Source organism: Macrotis lagotis, chromosome 3 (genome assembly GCF_037893015.1).
Source record: "Macrotis lagotis isolate mMagLag1 chromosome 3, bilby.v1.9.chrom.fasta, whole genome shotgun sequence".
Taxonomy (NCBI): Eukaryota; Metazoa; Chordata; class Mammalia; order Peramelemorphia; family Peramelidae; genus Macrotis; species Macrotis lagotis.
The window spans coordinates 291,338,354-291,353,521 of record NC_133660.1 but is presented as its reverse complement, the minus strand read 5'-3'; the positions used below and the strand labels follow the sequence as shown (position 1 = coordinate 291,353,521).

The 15,168-nt window shown below is 37.2% G+C and overlaps 1 protein-coding gene and 1 pseudogene across 1 annotated transcript; one reads left to right on the top strand and one right to left on the bottom strand.

The window, feature by feature from the left end:
* Positions 1–4,226: 4,226 nt before the first annotated feature.
* On the bottom strand, positions 4,227–13,970 carry LOC141519482 (E3 ubiquitin-protein ligase TRIM39-like; annotated as a pseudogene).
* On the top strand, positions 4,787–5,722 carry LOC141519005 (olfactory receptor 4D6-like). Its single transcript, XM_074231438.1, has one exon. The coding sequence runs from the start codon at positions 4,787–4,789 to the stop codon at positions 5,720–5,722; it is 936 nt and encodes a 311-aa protein (XP_074087539.1).
* Positions 13,971–15,168: the final 1,198 nt, after the last annotated feature.

Genomic DNA, 15,168 nt, shown 5'->3' with positions numbered 1-15,168 from the left:
TGATTCAGGTCAGCTACTTTATGATTGTGAATAAGTTATTATGTCTTTGGATATCAGTTTCCTCATCTATAAAATGGGGAAGGAATGCTTATTTAATCTACTGTATGAAACTGTGAGGAAGGCACTTTGTAATTCCCAAGGCTCCAGAGAGGCATCTACAATATTATGTGACTATCTGAAGAATTAGCAAGGTGTGGTAACAGAGGGAAAATCTGGGAACACTGATGCATTCTTGTTAGAGGAAAACTTTGGATAGATCTAAGGAAGAACTTCCTTGTAGGTAAGATTGCAAATATGGAATGGGCTGTCTTATGGGAATGTCAAGGTCACCATGACAACAGGTACTCACAAAGAAGTAGATGACCATTTGTTAGTAAAGTTGCTTGGGTGGTTTATGGTATGGTGAAGGTTGTACTCCAGTCTCTGAGGATGGTGCCCTATCTATAATGATTTGATTCTATTAATCACAAATATAATTAAAGATAACACTGAGGAAAATGGTGGTGTAGTAAATAGAACAGTCTCTGTTCATAAGAGCTCTGTAAGCCTGTCTGTCCATGAGACACAGTCTGTCTTATCTAGTGAAAAGCAGACCCCATGATGGCTAAAACCCAGGAGTGGTCAGATCATTAGAGAGGCAATGTGGTACAGTAGAAAGTATAATCAACTTAGAGAAATGAAGAGTTGAACATACTTAAGGCTTTTGTGACATTGGACAAGCCACTTAAGCAACGTGTCTTAATTTCTTCATTGACAAAATGGTAGAGTTGGAAGAGGCTTTCAATTTGCTTCTCAGATCTAGAATAAGACATCTAATCTATGAGAGAATTTAACCCAATTAAATAGGACTGAAATTAAGACCAATCCTCTGGAATTGGGAATATTTCGAGTGACATAAAGATCATTGGACAAACTAGGATAAGAGAATTTGATGTGGTTGAGACTGTGCTGAATATGAAAGCTAAAAAACCAAACAAGTGTTTCTCCTAGCCCTGATGTTTGCTGACTGTGTGGCCACGAGTCATCTAATTTCTATTCATTTGTATCCTTAGCTTTATAATAGGGCTCATGGTGCCTGAACTGCCAGCTTCACAGACCCAAACTACATAATGATTATGAAAGTTCTTGGCACCATTAAACATGTAAATGTCCGTTATGATTATTGCTAAAGTTAGAGTTTTGCTATAAAGGCAGCTAAGTGGTACAATGGATAGAGCTTTGAGTCAGGAGGGCTGAGTTCAAATTATGCCTCCAACATTTATCTGTATGCTTCACAAAATGTAAAGTATTATATAAATATTAACTATTGTTATTTTGAATAGCTAGGTGGCTCAGTAAATAGAGCCCCTGACCTTGAGTTGGAAAACTATTCTTCCTGAAATAAGATCCAATCACACATGTACTAGCTATGTGACCTTGGGCCAGTCACTTAACCCTTTTTGCCTCAGTTTCCACATTTGCAAAAAGGGGTTGGAAAAGAAAATAGAGAGCCAGTCTAGTATCTTCACCAAGAAAACTCCCTAATGAGGTCATAAAGAGTCAGACAAAACTGAAACAACAAAAACAAATTATTATTTAGTTTACTTTCCATGACTTGGCTGTTTGGTCTGAAAAACTATTCATTATAACAATTATACTGATTTCAGTAATCATGTGGATTTACATAATCAATGGGAAGAGTCTTGGATTTGTGGTTCTGCCGATTACTTTCTGTGAGACACTAGACAATTTGGTTGAAAGTCATGTCCCTTTTCTAATCTTCAACTTCCTCTTTCAAGAAAGAGATAGGCAGAGAGAGAGACATAGAGATCTACAGAGGGGGGAGAGAGAGAGAGAGAGAGAGAGAGACACAGAGAGAGAGAGAGAGAGAGAGAGAGAGACAGAGAGAGAGAGAGACAGAGAGACAGAGAGACAGACAGAGAGAGAGAGAGACAGACAGAGAGAGAGACAGACAGACAGAGAGACAGAGAGACAGAGAGACAGAGAGACAGAGAGACAGAGAGACAGAGAGACAGAGAGACAGAGAGACAGAGAGAGAGAGATCTTCATTATAGTCTCTCAGTTAAATCTAGGACTATTTATCTAGCCATCTCTTTTGTTCCTCCATGGTATCATGGTCTACTTATTCATAGACATGCTCGGATCACAAAACCAGCTTATGATTTTCTGGAGATAAAAATCTATTATAAAAGTAAAGTCACAAAATAAAATTTAAGAGTAAGGGCTATCAGTTCAATAGGCAGAGATGAGACAGGGGTGGGGAGGAAGTGTAGAGGGGATAAACTCACCCAGTCTTATTTTGGCAGCAAATCCTGCCTAGGTAGTTCTGCTGAGTGGCATAGATAACAAAGTCAAGCTCCAATTGCTGATAGTTCCCTTCAGTTAAGATAACTAAATCCATTTCTTTCAATTTACCCTTAGACTGGCAAACATTCACCCCTAGTGCTCCTCATTTCTCAGGTTTGCACCAAAAAACAAAAAACAAAACCTAGCTTCCACTTCCTTTAGCCCTTCTTTCCAACTTGGAAAAATACACTTTCCATTACCCTAATAGCCCATAAAAAGCTCCCTTAGGAAGGACATTGAGGAAATAGAGGCAGTCAGCCAGACTGCCAAGTTCATGCTTTCTAAGTTTTGGTGAAAGGTCAGGACCATTGGGTATGAATAAGAGAAGATAATCAGAGGTGTGGAGGATTCAGATATACATTTTTAAGTTCAATATAAGGAACGACTTTCAATAATTTATATAAAGATAAATGAAATTGACATTTCTTAAGCACCTACTATATACAAGGCAATATGTAAAGTACTAAAGATGCCAAGAAAGGTTAAAAAAAATAATCTAATGGGAGAGAGAACATATCCATAATTATATACAAATAAAATTTAGTATATATACATATATATGATGATAGAAATAGTCAATCTAGTAGGAGAAACAACCTACACAAAAGTAAATACAAATTATATATATATGTAGATATGTATATGTATAGATTGATATATATGTATACATATATATGATAAATTAGAAATAATCAACTAATGAAGAACACTGGTATTAAGGGAAACTTAATTCTAGGTGGGATAGAGGATAAAGTTCTGGGTCTGGAGTCAGGAGGCTCATGTCCCTGATTTCAAAGCTGGCCTTAGACTCACAAATCATTTAATCTTGTTTGCCTCAGTTTCCTTATCTGTAAGGTGAGCTGAAGAAAGAGGAAATGGTACGACAGTGGTTTTGCCAAGAAAAACCCAAAGACGAGTAGGACACTACTGAAATGTCTGAAAAATAGCAAAAACCAGGAATGGCTTCTTGTAGAAGATAAAATTTTAATTGAGACTTTGAAGAAGGCAGGGAAATCAGAAGGTGGGGATGAGGGATGAGAGAGATTTAGGCTTGTGTAAGGAATAGCAAGGATGTCAATAAAGAGTATGTGAAAGGAGCTCTTTTGGGAAGTGGGTTCCCCTTATACATTCACACTTTCAATCAGTGCTTAGGTAACATGAACTTAAGCTCCTAGAAGTCTTTGGACCAGAGTCTGGGTGGCCACTTGTTCATTATCATATAGTGGGAATATATTTTTCAGGTCTGGATTAGACTTGAACTCAGGTTTCTTTCAACACTGAAATAGCTTTTCCGAGTGATCCTTCACTTGTTTGAGGAAAAAGATGAAACTTAGAGTGTCTTAAAGTTGGCATTTCCATGATCCTCCACTTACTATAATTTTATTGTGATTTCATCAACGGGGTATGGTGTTTATCTCCTTAACAAAGATGCCTTTCCTCTCTCACTTTAGGAACATTTTCATTATTCATTGTTTTGAGTATGGGGGGGGGCGGGGTCAAGGCAATGGGCTTAAGTGACTTGTCCAAAGTCACACACCTAAGTAAGTATTAAATGTCTGAGACTGAATTTGAACTTAAGTTCTCCTAACTCCAGGACCAGTGCTCTATCCACTGTGCCACTTAGTGATCTCTTTCATTTTTTTTATTGTTAACAAAATAATGCAACAACTAGTATTTAGACCTCTGGTAATGTTTCCCTATGAACTCAGGCTGCTCCTCAGACCATGGAGATATGTCTGTGTGTGTGTGTGTGTGTGTGTGTGTGTGTGTGTTTGCATATGTGTTGATAGATAGATAATTATATATATATATATATATATATATATATATATATATATATATATATGTATATTCCATAACCTAAAGTCTTTTCAGCATGGTAGGATAGTGCATTCCTGGTGGAGCCTTTAGAAAGCAAGCATTATTTGCCTTGAAATCACAGATAATCATGAGGAGACAATAACAGTGATTAATCTTCAAACAGGTGGAGGTAATTTCAGATTCCTAATCCACAGACTGTAGACAATTATTCCCTGTGTCTGGGAACCTTCCATCCCCAAAAGATGATAAAAAGTAATACTATTCAAGTGTTCTCCCCTATACAATCACAGATTTTTTTTTTCCTGAACAGAAAGAAATATCATAGTTAGGAAAAAGTTACATTCCACTTTTTTTTCCCAGAAGACTCAGAGTGAAGGATCAAATCTACCTAAATGACAAGATTCTCATTATTATCCAAACACCATCATGGTGGTAAGAAACAGTTGACACTTTTAGAGCAAACCCAAGGAAAGAATGATCCCTAGTATTTTTTAAATTTAGCATCCAATATATTCTTGGTGCTGCAGAGAATTCTATACAAATACCAATCAAAAAATATAATCTCCTAATTCTTACTTGGCTCCTCCCAAGGTGGACCTGGAAGAAAAGTTTCTACGTCATGGACTTAGAAAACTATACCAGTGTGACAGAGTTTGTCTTCTTGGAACTTACCCAGTTTCGGGAGCTGGAAACTTTCTTGTTTGTAGCATTCCTTGCCGTGTACATAACGATGGTCCTCGGGAATGTACTCATTGTGGTCACTGTCACCTGTGAATCTCGTCTTCACACACCTATGTACTTTCTCCTCCGGAATAAGTCCATACTAGATATTGTGTTCTCCTCAATTACAGTCCCTAAATTTTTGGTGGACCTCTTGTCAGAGAGAAAAGCCATCTCTTACCATGGATGCATGATCCAGATATTTTTCTTCCATTTTGCTGGTGGGGCAGACATTTTTTTCCTCTCAATTATGGCTTATGACAGATACCTTGCAATCTCAAAGCCCCTCCACTATATTTCCATCATGAGGAAGGAAGTGTGGGTTGGATTGATTTTGGCTTCATGGGTAGGGGGTTGTTTGCATTCAATTGTCCAGGTCTTTCTGATCCTCCCTCTTCATTTCTGTGGCCCCAATGTCCTGGATGCTTTCTACTGTGATGTCCCTCAGGTGGTGAAACTTGCCTGCTCAGACACTTTTGCCCTTGAATTGCTGTTAATCTCTAACAATGGCGTGGTGACCTTATTGTGGTTCCTACTGCTTCTGGGATCCTACACAGCTATCTTGGTGATGCTCAGATCACAAACAGGGGAAGGGAGAACCAAAGTCCTGTCTACCTGTACCTCCCACATCGTAGTGGTGACACTACACTTTGTCCCCTGTGTTTACATCTATTGCAGGCCCTTTACCACCCTGCCCATGGATACAGCTGTATCTGTCAACAATACTGTTATCACCCCCATGCTCAATCCCATTATCTACACCCTGAGGAACCAGGAAATGAAGTTGGCCATGAGAAGATTGAAGAAACGTCTTGTGTCTGCTGAAAGTAATTAAATCATAAGAAGAAAAAAATCATTCATGCATTCACCTACTAGATAAATACTTATTAACACCTACTATGTATTTTAACTGAAATGTACTAAATTTCATCAAACTTCTATTTAGGGACTAGGGTGCCTAGTTCTCACCCCCATTCCTATATTAGCACTTTAGCATCTGGGTCTACTGAAGAATGGGAAGGAGATGAAAAAGACAAAGTGATAAAATGCTTATTAGTCAATTGGATTGGTTTTTAGGGTCTCTGTTGAAAACTATGGTGTGGGAGAAGACAAGCAAAGAGAATCACCCAAGTGTGATTATGCTGGAATTGTTACATAATCTTTTCCATCATAGAATTTAAGCCCTCTAGGGGAAGGATGTGTTTTATTTTTGTCTTTGTATCCTCAGTATCTAACTCAATGCTTATGATACTGTAGGCACTTAATAAATGCTGCTTAATTGTTGATTGATTGGCTATTGATTTCATTTCAACATTCAAACTATCCCTTCCTATCACCTGTCTTACCATCAAGAGGTAATGGTAAGCATTTATCTTCATGCAGGTTTCAGTATATCAAATATGGATGAATTCATCATTTTGGCATGACTCCATCAAATTCCAATGGAGATTGTAATTTTTCTATGTATTAATATATGAATAAGGGGCAGCTAGATAGCTCAGTGAATAGAGCACTGGCCCTGGAATCAGGAGGACCTGAGTTCAAATCCAGCCTCAGACACTAATTACCTAGCAGTGTGACCTTGGGCAAGTCACTTAACCCCCATTGCCTTGCAAAAAATAGATGAATAAATGAAATATATTCAATAAATATTTATTCAATAAAAATACTTATTACTTCCCTGAATAGTCTTCTGACAGTATGCTTCTCCACTTTGCCATTGCTTAGTCATGTCCTATTCTTTTTAATCCTCTGGACCAAGTGTCCATGGGAACTTCTTGCCATTTTCTTCTCCACTTTTATGCTGGCAGGAGATAATTGATTTGCCTAGAGTCACATAGCTAGTAGGTGTTGAAGATCAGATCTGAACTCAGCTCTTCCCTCTCCAAGGCCTAGTGCTCTATTCACTGCACTACCTGACCTATATTCAGACTTAGGTTGATCTTCAGGTGATAATCTACCATGGGACCCATACTTAAGATCCTTCTAATTTGGCAGGACTTACCAGATCTTGTACTCCACTGACAGTTTTTGAGAACCAAGAATTTCCTTTAGTCACAACAGAAACAAGGACTTGAAACTTTCAATAACCTAGGAATAAATAGCATAAGGAATTAATTCATTTAAACACTTTGTTAATTCTTGTTTTAGACTAATGTTTAAAATATTTGCTAATATTCAAATTAAAATGTTGAATGTTTCACCTAGGCTTCTATATAGGGAAATTCTAAGATTATCTTGATTAAATACAAACAGTTATTAATTCTTTCACTGGAGAGCAGTCAAATTCTCAGTAGAAAAATCTATATTTTCTAGCAAACCAGTGAAAAAAGCTTATAATTAGTCTTAATAGTTAAAAATCCTCTTTTTCTCTTTCTTTCTCTTTTTCCCCTTTATCATTTTATCCCTGCATTCTTTGCTTCTTTCCTTCCTCTTTCCTTCCATCTTTGCTTGCTTCCTTCTTTTCTTTCTCCATTATTCCCTGTTCCTCCTTCTTCTCTCCCATCCTTCTGTTCTGCTTCTTCTCTTTGCTTCTTTCTTTTTTCCACAATTCTTCCTTTTTTCCTTCTTCCCTCCCTTCCTCCTTCCCTTCTTTTGTCTTTTGCTTTCTTCTTCCATCCTTCTTTTCTCTCTCTCTCTCTCTCTCTCCTCTTTTTTCTTCCTTTCTTCCTTATTCAACAGCAATAAATATTTCTAAAGTACCTAAAATATGCAAAGGTCCTTGCCCACTAATAGGGATGCAGATGTAAGATACACTGTTCCTTTAAAGACATTTTCATATCCAACATTTGGAGATTTAAAGGGCAAGAAGAGTAATTTTTTTTTGAGTAAAAGAAAAGATATCAGTTGTCAAGGGAATAAGACATTGTCATTTTTATAAATAAACATTTTGACTTCTTTAAAAGAGTGGAGAAAACAATTCATTTTAATAAAATTACTATTACAAGAGTTAAAAAAATAGTTTTCAGATAGTAATTTTGGATACAATGAAGAGTGATGTTAAATGTAAGACTCAAAAACCTTATGAAATATGTAGTGTAATGCCTCACATATGTTTGAACAGTTTAATATTTACAAGAGGTCAAGAAAGAATTTTCCTTTATTAACAACTAGAAAACTACAAATGTGAAGAAACAATTGTAAGTACATAAAAGGAGATTTTTGGTTTGTGTCAAAGCCCAAAATATTGGAAGAGTTTATGGTACCCCAAATCATTTGCATATAGTTTTTTTCTGACTATAGAAGGTAAATTAAAACTTTAAAAATGAGAAATCATATAAACATTTGAAGACTAAGGAATGATTTTTAAAATACTATTAGTTGGGACAGCTAGGTGGCACAGTGGATAGAGCACCAGCCCTGGAGTCAGGAATACCTGAGTTCAAATCCGGCCTCAGACACTTAATAATTACTTAGCTGTGTGGCCTTGGGCAAGCCACTTGATCCCCATTGCCTTGCAAAAAAAAAACTTAAAAAATACTATTAGATATGGTAAAGATGAATTATTAAATTAAAAGGGGGTCATTGATAATGAAGACACTTTCACTTAAGATAAAGGAACCTGAAAAGCAAACAAGGGGAAAGTGAAGGAGAAGAGACATTTCTGCAGTACCCATTATGTACCAGCACTATTCTCAATTATTTTACAAACAATATATACCTGGAGCCTCACAACAGAGGTAGGTGATTATTCCCATTTTTAAGATGAGTAAATTGAGGCAATCAAAGAAATTTTCCATTGGTAGTCCATTTTAAGAGTCAATCCTACAAGCTACCAATGAGAACAACAGAGAACACTGAGTCAAGTCTCACTTTCGTCAAATACAAAAAGTAAGGATATACCACACAGAACAAAGACAATGTGTATGAATGGAGAAGGACATGTTGGAGAATATTTAACATGTGCTGAAGGGAAGTTCGTAAAGATTCAGTGTTCTCCAACAGAGATGAAAGGCAAGTACAAAAGCACTGAGGACTTCTCCTCAAGAACCCATATCTGCTTACTGAGAACAATTTCCAGGCTTTCATGTGGTCTGAGCAAGTAAGACTGGCTTAAGAACCCTCTGACTTTGAGATGGAATGGTGATAGGGACAATATTTTCCCATATGGAGAGGGAGCCAGGGCAGATGAATGGCCTGGAAGGTGTAGATGTGGGTACCATCAGTCATGTTGTAAAAAGAGATCAAGCCAGCTTCATAGTCTAGGAAAATCCCCACAATCTTGGGGATTGTTTCCAAGTGAAGATGAGTCTCAGGGTTAGGGAGGGCCCAGTATTTTTTCCCTTTCTTCAGAGAGATAGTCCAGAAACCTGTCTCTGGTGGACCTGTATCCATCCCTCTTTCCTACAGACTGAGTCATTACAGAGTCCCAGTGTCCACTTCACTTTATCTTCTACCTTCACCTCCCAATGGCTTTTCCCTGAAGTGAATTTCTCCTTGACCAGCACACAGACCATAGTTTCAAAGCACTTAGAACACTGAGGCTTCTTCAGTTTCTGAGAACAGGAAAAGACATTTTTGCCATTCTTTCAAATAAGGAGGAAAGGATGAGCTGAGTCTTCATCCAAAGTGATTTCCACTGCAAAGAAATGAACAGATTCAATCCTGGGGTTGGAAACAAGATCCTATCACTTCAAGTGTCCCCCCGCCCCAAGATGTATATTATTTGATAATAGGCCACATCTTGATGATTACCTAGAATACATTTCTCAACTGCCTTTCCAAATCACCACCAAGCTCATGGCACCAAACTTTTCCCCAAATACACATATATACAGTGAGCCAATGCCTTCTCCCAATTTGACTGAGAAATGCAATTCTGTATAAATGATTTTCTTTCATCTTTCCTTTTTTCTTCAGTATATTTTTATCTTTTCACTTGCCCTCTCTCCATTCTCCCTATCTCAGAAGGGTAAGTCTGTATTCCATCATTAAGTTTAATACCCCATTCCTTTAGAAAAGAGAAAATAATGAAAGCTGATTCTAATGTTTGCAAATGTTATGTAATTTTAATCTACACAATTACTCTTCATTGTCCCTATTTTGCAGTTGAGGCAAGTCAGAAATCAAATTTAACTCAGCTCTTGCTGAGTTCACTGTGCCTCCCTAACTCCTCAATCTATTGTGTCTCTATTGTAAATGTAGTTACACTTCCTTGAAGTCATGCCTCTCTATACTTTCTAGATTAGTCTCCTACTGTGAGGAGCAGTTAGAAAGGTAGGAGAAAAACAATGTGGGGAGGGGGGATGACAGATGTTAGGATAGCATCACAGTCTAAGAGAAGACTATTTCAGGTAGGGGTATATAAAACAGGGTCAAACACAATAATAAAATAATTTGCATACCTCAAAAATCTACATAAATGTGAATAATTAGTAGTTTAGCTCAAGAAAGGACCTCAAAGTTGGTATATTTTACTGCCAAGTGATCTTCAGAATCTTGCTAAGAAAACTCAAACGAAGTGATTAAAATTCTGGTGTATGACACTGGTAAAATGTCCAGATTTCACAATTATACAACAATGAGATCTGTACAATGGTTCTGTAGACCTTCAGTTTGGGAGACAGTCTAATACCTCTTCTCTCCCAAAATTGCTTATATGCTGATCTCATTTTCAGTGTATCCATTCCTAGAAAGTATACAGCCAAGTTAAGTAACTTATCCATATTATTCAAAATTTCTCCATTTTCTGTAAATGGGCACCAAGGTGTCCACATAAGGATATAATGCTGCCTGATGAAGCCAATATTAGCACAAGCTTTTGAGAATCAATCCACATTTTGGGTGTCTTGGCTTCAGATATTGCACTGAGGGTCTCTCAGAAAAAATGAACAATTCCTATTTTATGAAGAATTCATACAGGGCAAGTGCTCACATGGTGGGCTGAAAAGGTGATACAAGGATCCTCTTAGGGTCTCTTTTAAGAACTTTGCAGTTAATTGCAATCATCTGCAAACAAAAAGAAATGCATGCACCAAATGTTCCTAGGAATGGAGGTTGTTTGGCTAATGTTCAGAAGACGAAATCTCATCTATTCAAATGGAATCTTTCTGCAACTAACTGTGAGACTAAGAAATGCTCCAGTGCATGGATTTTCTTTTACCTTTCTTTATTTCCCCAGTTCTTGGGATAGTGACAGACACACAGAGACCATTTAATATGACTAGTCTATAACTAGTCTAATTACAAAGGAAAAGGAGCCAAGTCACTGCTCATCTGTGGAAGCTCAGCCCTCTAGGTACAAAGCATTTCAGTGTAAGAGGCAATGAAATGTTTATTTGGCTGAGTAGTGACCAAGAGAGGAGAAAGAGGAAGAATTTGGGTTGCACTGAAGCTGTAATGGTCTTTCATTTCTGGGTATATTTGCCTTCTATGTAAGTGTCTTTTTGCTTGAATGTTATGAATCCTCTTGAAGGAAGATCATCATCAGAGCAGGTGCCTGATATCTTCTGTCTCTTGTACTTTGGGCAGGGATTCTTTATTTTGTTTTTGTTTTTCCAAAGGCAATGGGGTTAAGTGACTCACCCAAGATCACACAGCTAGGTAATTATTAAGTGTCTGGGGATGGATTCGAACTCAGGTTCTCCTGACTCTAGGGCCAGTGCTCTATCCACTGTGTCACCTAGCCCCACCCCAGGGCAGGGATTCTTAATCTTTTATTTGTCCCCAATCTTTGGCATTCTTGTGATAACTAGGTTCTGCTTCTCAGAACTGTGTTCTTAAAAGCATGAAATAAGATACAAAGGAAATCAATGTTATTGAGATTCAATTACCAAATATAAATTAAAAAAACCTTACAGACTTCAGGTTAAGAATCTCTGCCTTAGTGACTAGGAAGAAATGTACATGCCAAGTTAGAATTCAGAGAGAGTTAAAACTATTGGAATTAGGATTGTAGAAGAGGCCTTGAAGGTACCTTTAAAAGGCCATTTCCTGATTTTATTGATGGAGAAGTTGACAGTCAGAGAGATGAAGCAGCAAAAGACTTGAGACAGATCAATCAGAAAAGTACTGCAATGATCTAGGCCTGAAATTATAAAGGTCTGTACCAAGGTGGTGGGACTTGGAAACAGTGAATCTAGGGAATGAGTATGAGAGAGGAGTTGAGAATGACGCCTTAGTTGTGAATGTGGGTAACTGGGAGGATAGTAGTACCCTGGACAGTAAAAAACAGAAGTAGAATCAAGATATCAGAGTAGCAGAAAGCAATACAACTTGTCTCTTCAACCTCTAGTTTTTATTTTTTTTGGGGGGGGGGGTTGCAAGGCAATGGGGTTAAGTGACTTGTCCAAGGTCACACAGCTAGGTAATTATTAAGTGTCTGAGGCTGGATTTGAACCCAGGTACTCCTGACTCCAGGGCCAGTGCTCTATCCACTGAGCCCCCTAGCCACCCCCAAACTCAAGCTCTAAACAAAGTTCTACAAATTTTCCTAGGATGTCTAAATGGGTAATCCAAAACAAAAATTAAATTTTCTTTTCAGCTCAGATCACCATCGAATGACAAGGGACACTGAGGACTAGATCGAGCCAGCATCACATCACATGAAGCAGTTTAATGTTCAGGGATCCAGAGAGAGCTGAGGCTTTGCCCAAGGGCAAGGAAAGGTCCAGACTTGTGATGGGATGTAATTGCATTTATTCAGGGTACGGAAACAAGTGACTATGGGAAGTTCTACTCACTACCTGTTTCTAAGACATAGATCAAAGGCAGACTGAGAAGGAGACCTACCCAGGAATGGAATTTTAGATGATAAGACAAGTACATAGATCATAGTTTGTACATTGAACAAGGGCCAGGATCAAAAGCAAACAATACTTCTAGGCAATGAACCACATGATGGCAGTCTAGAAATTTTCTCCAATACTACCCTCTCTCAGAACTCTCCAAAGCAGAAATTACATGTCAAAGATAAAGCAATCTCTACTGTCTCCATATTGAGGATACTCAGTATAAAACAGAGTTAAGAAAAAAAAGGGACCTAATGCCCAATGACCCTGAGATCATTGAGCATGTTTCCTCTATCTTCCACTGATGTGACACTTAAAAAGTTCAGGAGGCATAATCAATTTATTAACAATGCTGTCATGTTTATTAATACAATAGGTCTGTGGCACTCTCAAAGGTCAAAGACAACTCATGGTGGGGTTCATATAGAAAGAAAAACAAACACAATCCATGTACTCCGGCACCTCATAATCTTACAATATTACATACAAATTATTTTCATTGTGGGGAGGAATGAAAATTATATACATATATAATTTATAAATATTAAATGATTTGGGGGAAATGAAGACAGCACTAGCAATAGATGAAAAATATAGCTAATTTGTCAGTGGACAGAACTGGAATGTGAAAAGTTCTTGTTGGGCTAAAGAAATAGCATGATTCTAAAATAAAGTAATACAGAAATAGATGTAAAGCCTGATATCGAAGTGGGTTTTTTTTTCATTTTGTTTAATTTCCTGATTGGTACATGATGAGGGAGACAACTTAACAGAATGTGAAGAGATAGGACTTTATGTTGATCTCAAGACAAATCATTAAATCCTTAAAAATATAACAAGTTTAAAAACCAGAATGCAGACCAGGAAAGCAGTGATTGCACCTCATCCAAAATAACCCCATTTTGGAAGCATCCAGAATATTTAGGGACTCAGAAATCACTAAGAAAACTATGGGTAAAAAAAAAATCTGAATCACAGAACAGTGATTACTCACTCAGTCCCCCAGGTTATCAAAGTCTTTCCTGGAACTGTGACTAGGAATCTATTGACTCTCCTATTTTAAGACAACAAGTGCTCCTCTCTTCCCTGCAACTCAGATCTTGGGACTAGGGCCCCTGGACCTTGATGACCACAAGCTCTCCTCTCCACCCTAGAACTACAATGCAGAACCGGGTAACAGGCAATTAAACTGCCTGGATCTGTGCCAAATGCTATTCCATGGGTCCCCTAGAATATCTTTGTCACAAGGTATTTAATCCCTTTACTATCTTGACTGGTGAGAGCTCCCAGTATAATTATTGCCTCCAAGACCCTACCTTGGCGTGATTCTGTATTCCAAGTTAGTCCCAACATTACTGCCTCACAAAAATATATATTTTCATAATATAATCAAGATTTTATCCAGTGAATTTGAAATGTGGGAGATTGTGATTAGGGAATAGAAGTACAGGTGCTGTATGGATATGAATCAATATGTTGCTTGCTTGCTTTTGCCTACCAAACCTTTTCTCTTTATTTTTCAGTATTTGTTATAAGAGAGGACTTATTAAGGGGTAGAAAGGGAAATATTAGAAAATGAATGTGATTTAAAAATAGCAAGCGTCACTACAGATACAAATAAAATATTTGTTTCAAAACCTGATGATAATTCAGATTTTAACTTGTTAAGAAACTTAATCAATTGGGGAAATTTTTTTAAAGACAGGAGAAAAATGTGTTGTACTTGAGGCAAATATGCAACAGTTATTCACTTGTAAGGAATAATCTCAGCAGTCAAGTTGGTTTAAAAATTAAATAATGCTAGATCTTTTGCTAAGGAAGAGAAGATCAGATATGAAGAACAGGTATCTATTTTGAAAAAAAAAAAGGAAGGGTGAAGTTGCCTACTTCTGACTGCAAAAAAAAAAGAAAGATAAAAGTTGCAAAGATTAATTGGAACTTTGAAAAATCCTGCTTCAAATTTCATATTTATGTGTTTGTGTCTGATGGAGAAAGGGAAGATGGAAAGAGAAGCAGAGATGATGTTTTCCCTTTTTGGTAGATAAATATAAATACACGAGCCAGGTTCTCTTAATCCCAGATCAGTTAGTACATAACTTCTACCTGGCCTTTGGTAGTTGATGGGAATATAAAATGATGAAGCTGAAGGGAAAAATTGTAATATACTTTCTTAGGAATTGCTTATGAAAGGGATTAAGCCAGATAGCTGACAAAGAAAATGAAGCTACAAGATAGTTCAGTGACTAAAAAATAATACTAAAGCTGATGTCCCAAAGAGACTGACCAATCTTTAGAAAGCTATTAGTAAGGAAAGAAAAGTGGAGATCAAGTTTTTAAAATTTTGTAATTAGTTCTGAAATACGAACAAGAAATATGGAAGACATTTATGTATTTATGGAAGTGACATGAAGTTATGTTATGTTAAATACTTTTTAATATATTTATTTAATATTTTATTTTTCCCTATTCATTTTTAAAATTGAAATCCCTAATTGTCTCTTTTCATCCCTTTCCTTCATCCATCATTGAGAAGGCAAGCAATATGATGTAG

Excerpts from the sequence above, each read along its gene's own strand:
- LOC141519005 (XM_074231438.1), top strand. The coding sequence starts at position 4,787 with ATGGACTTAGAAAACTATACCAGTGTGACAGAGTTTGTCTTCTTGGAA.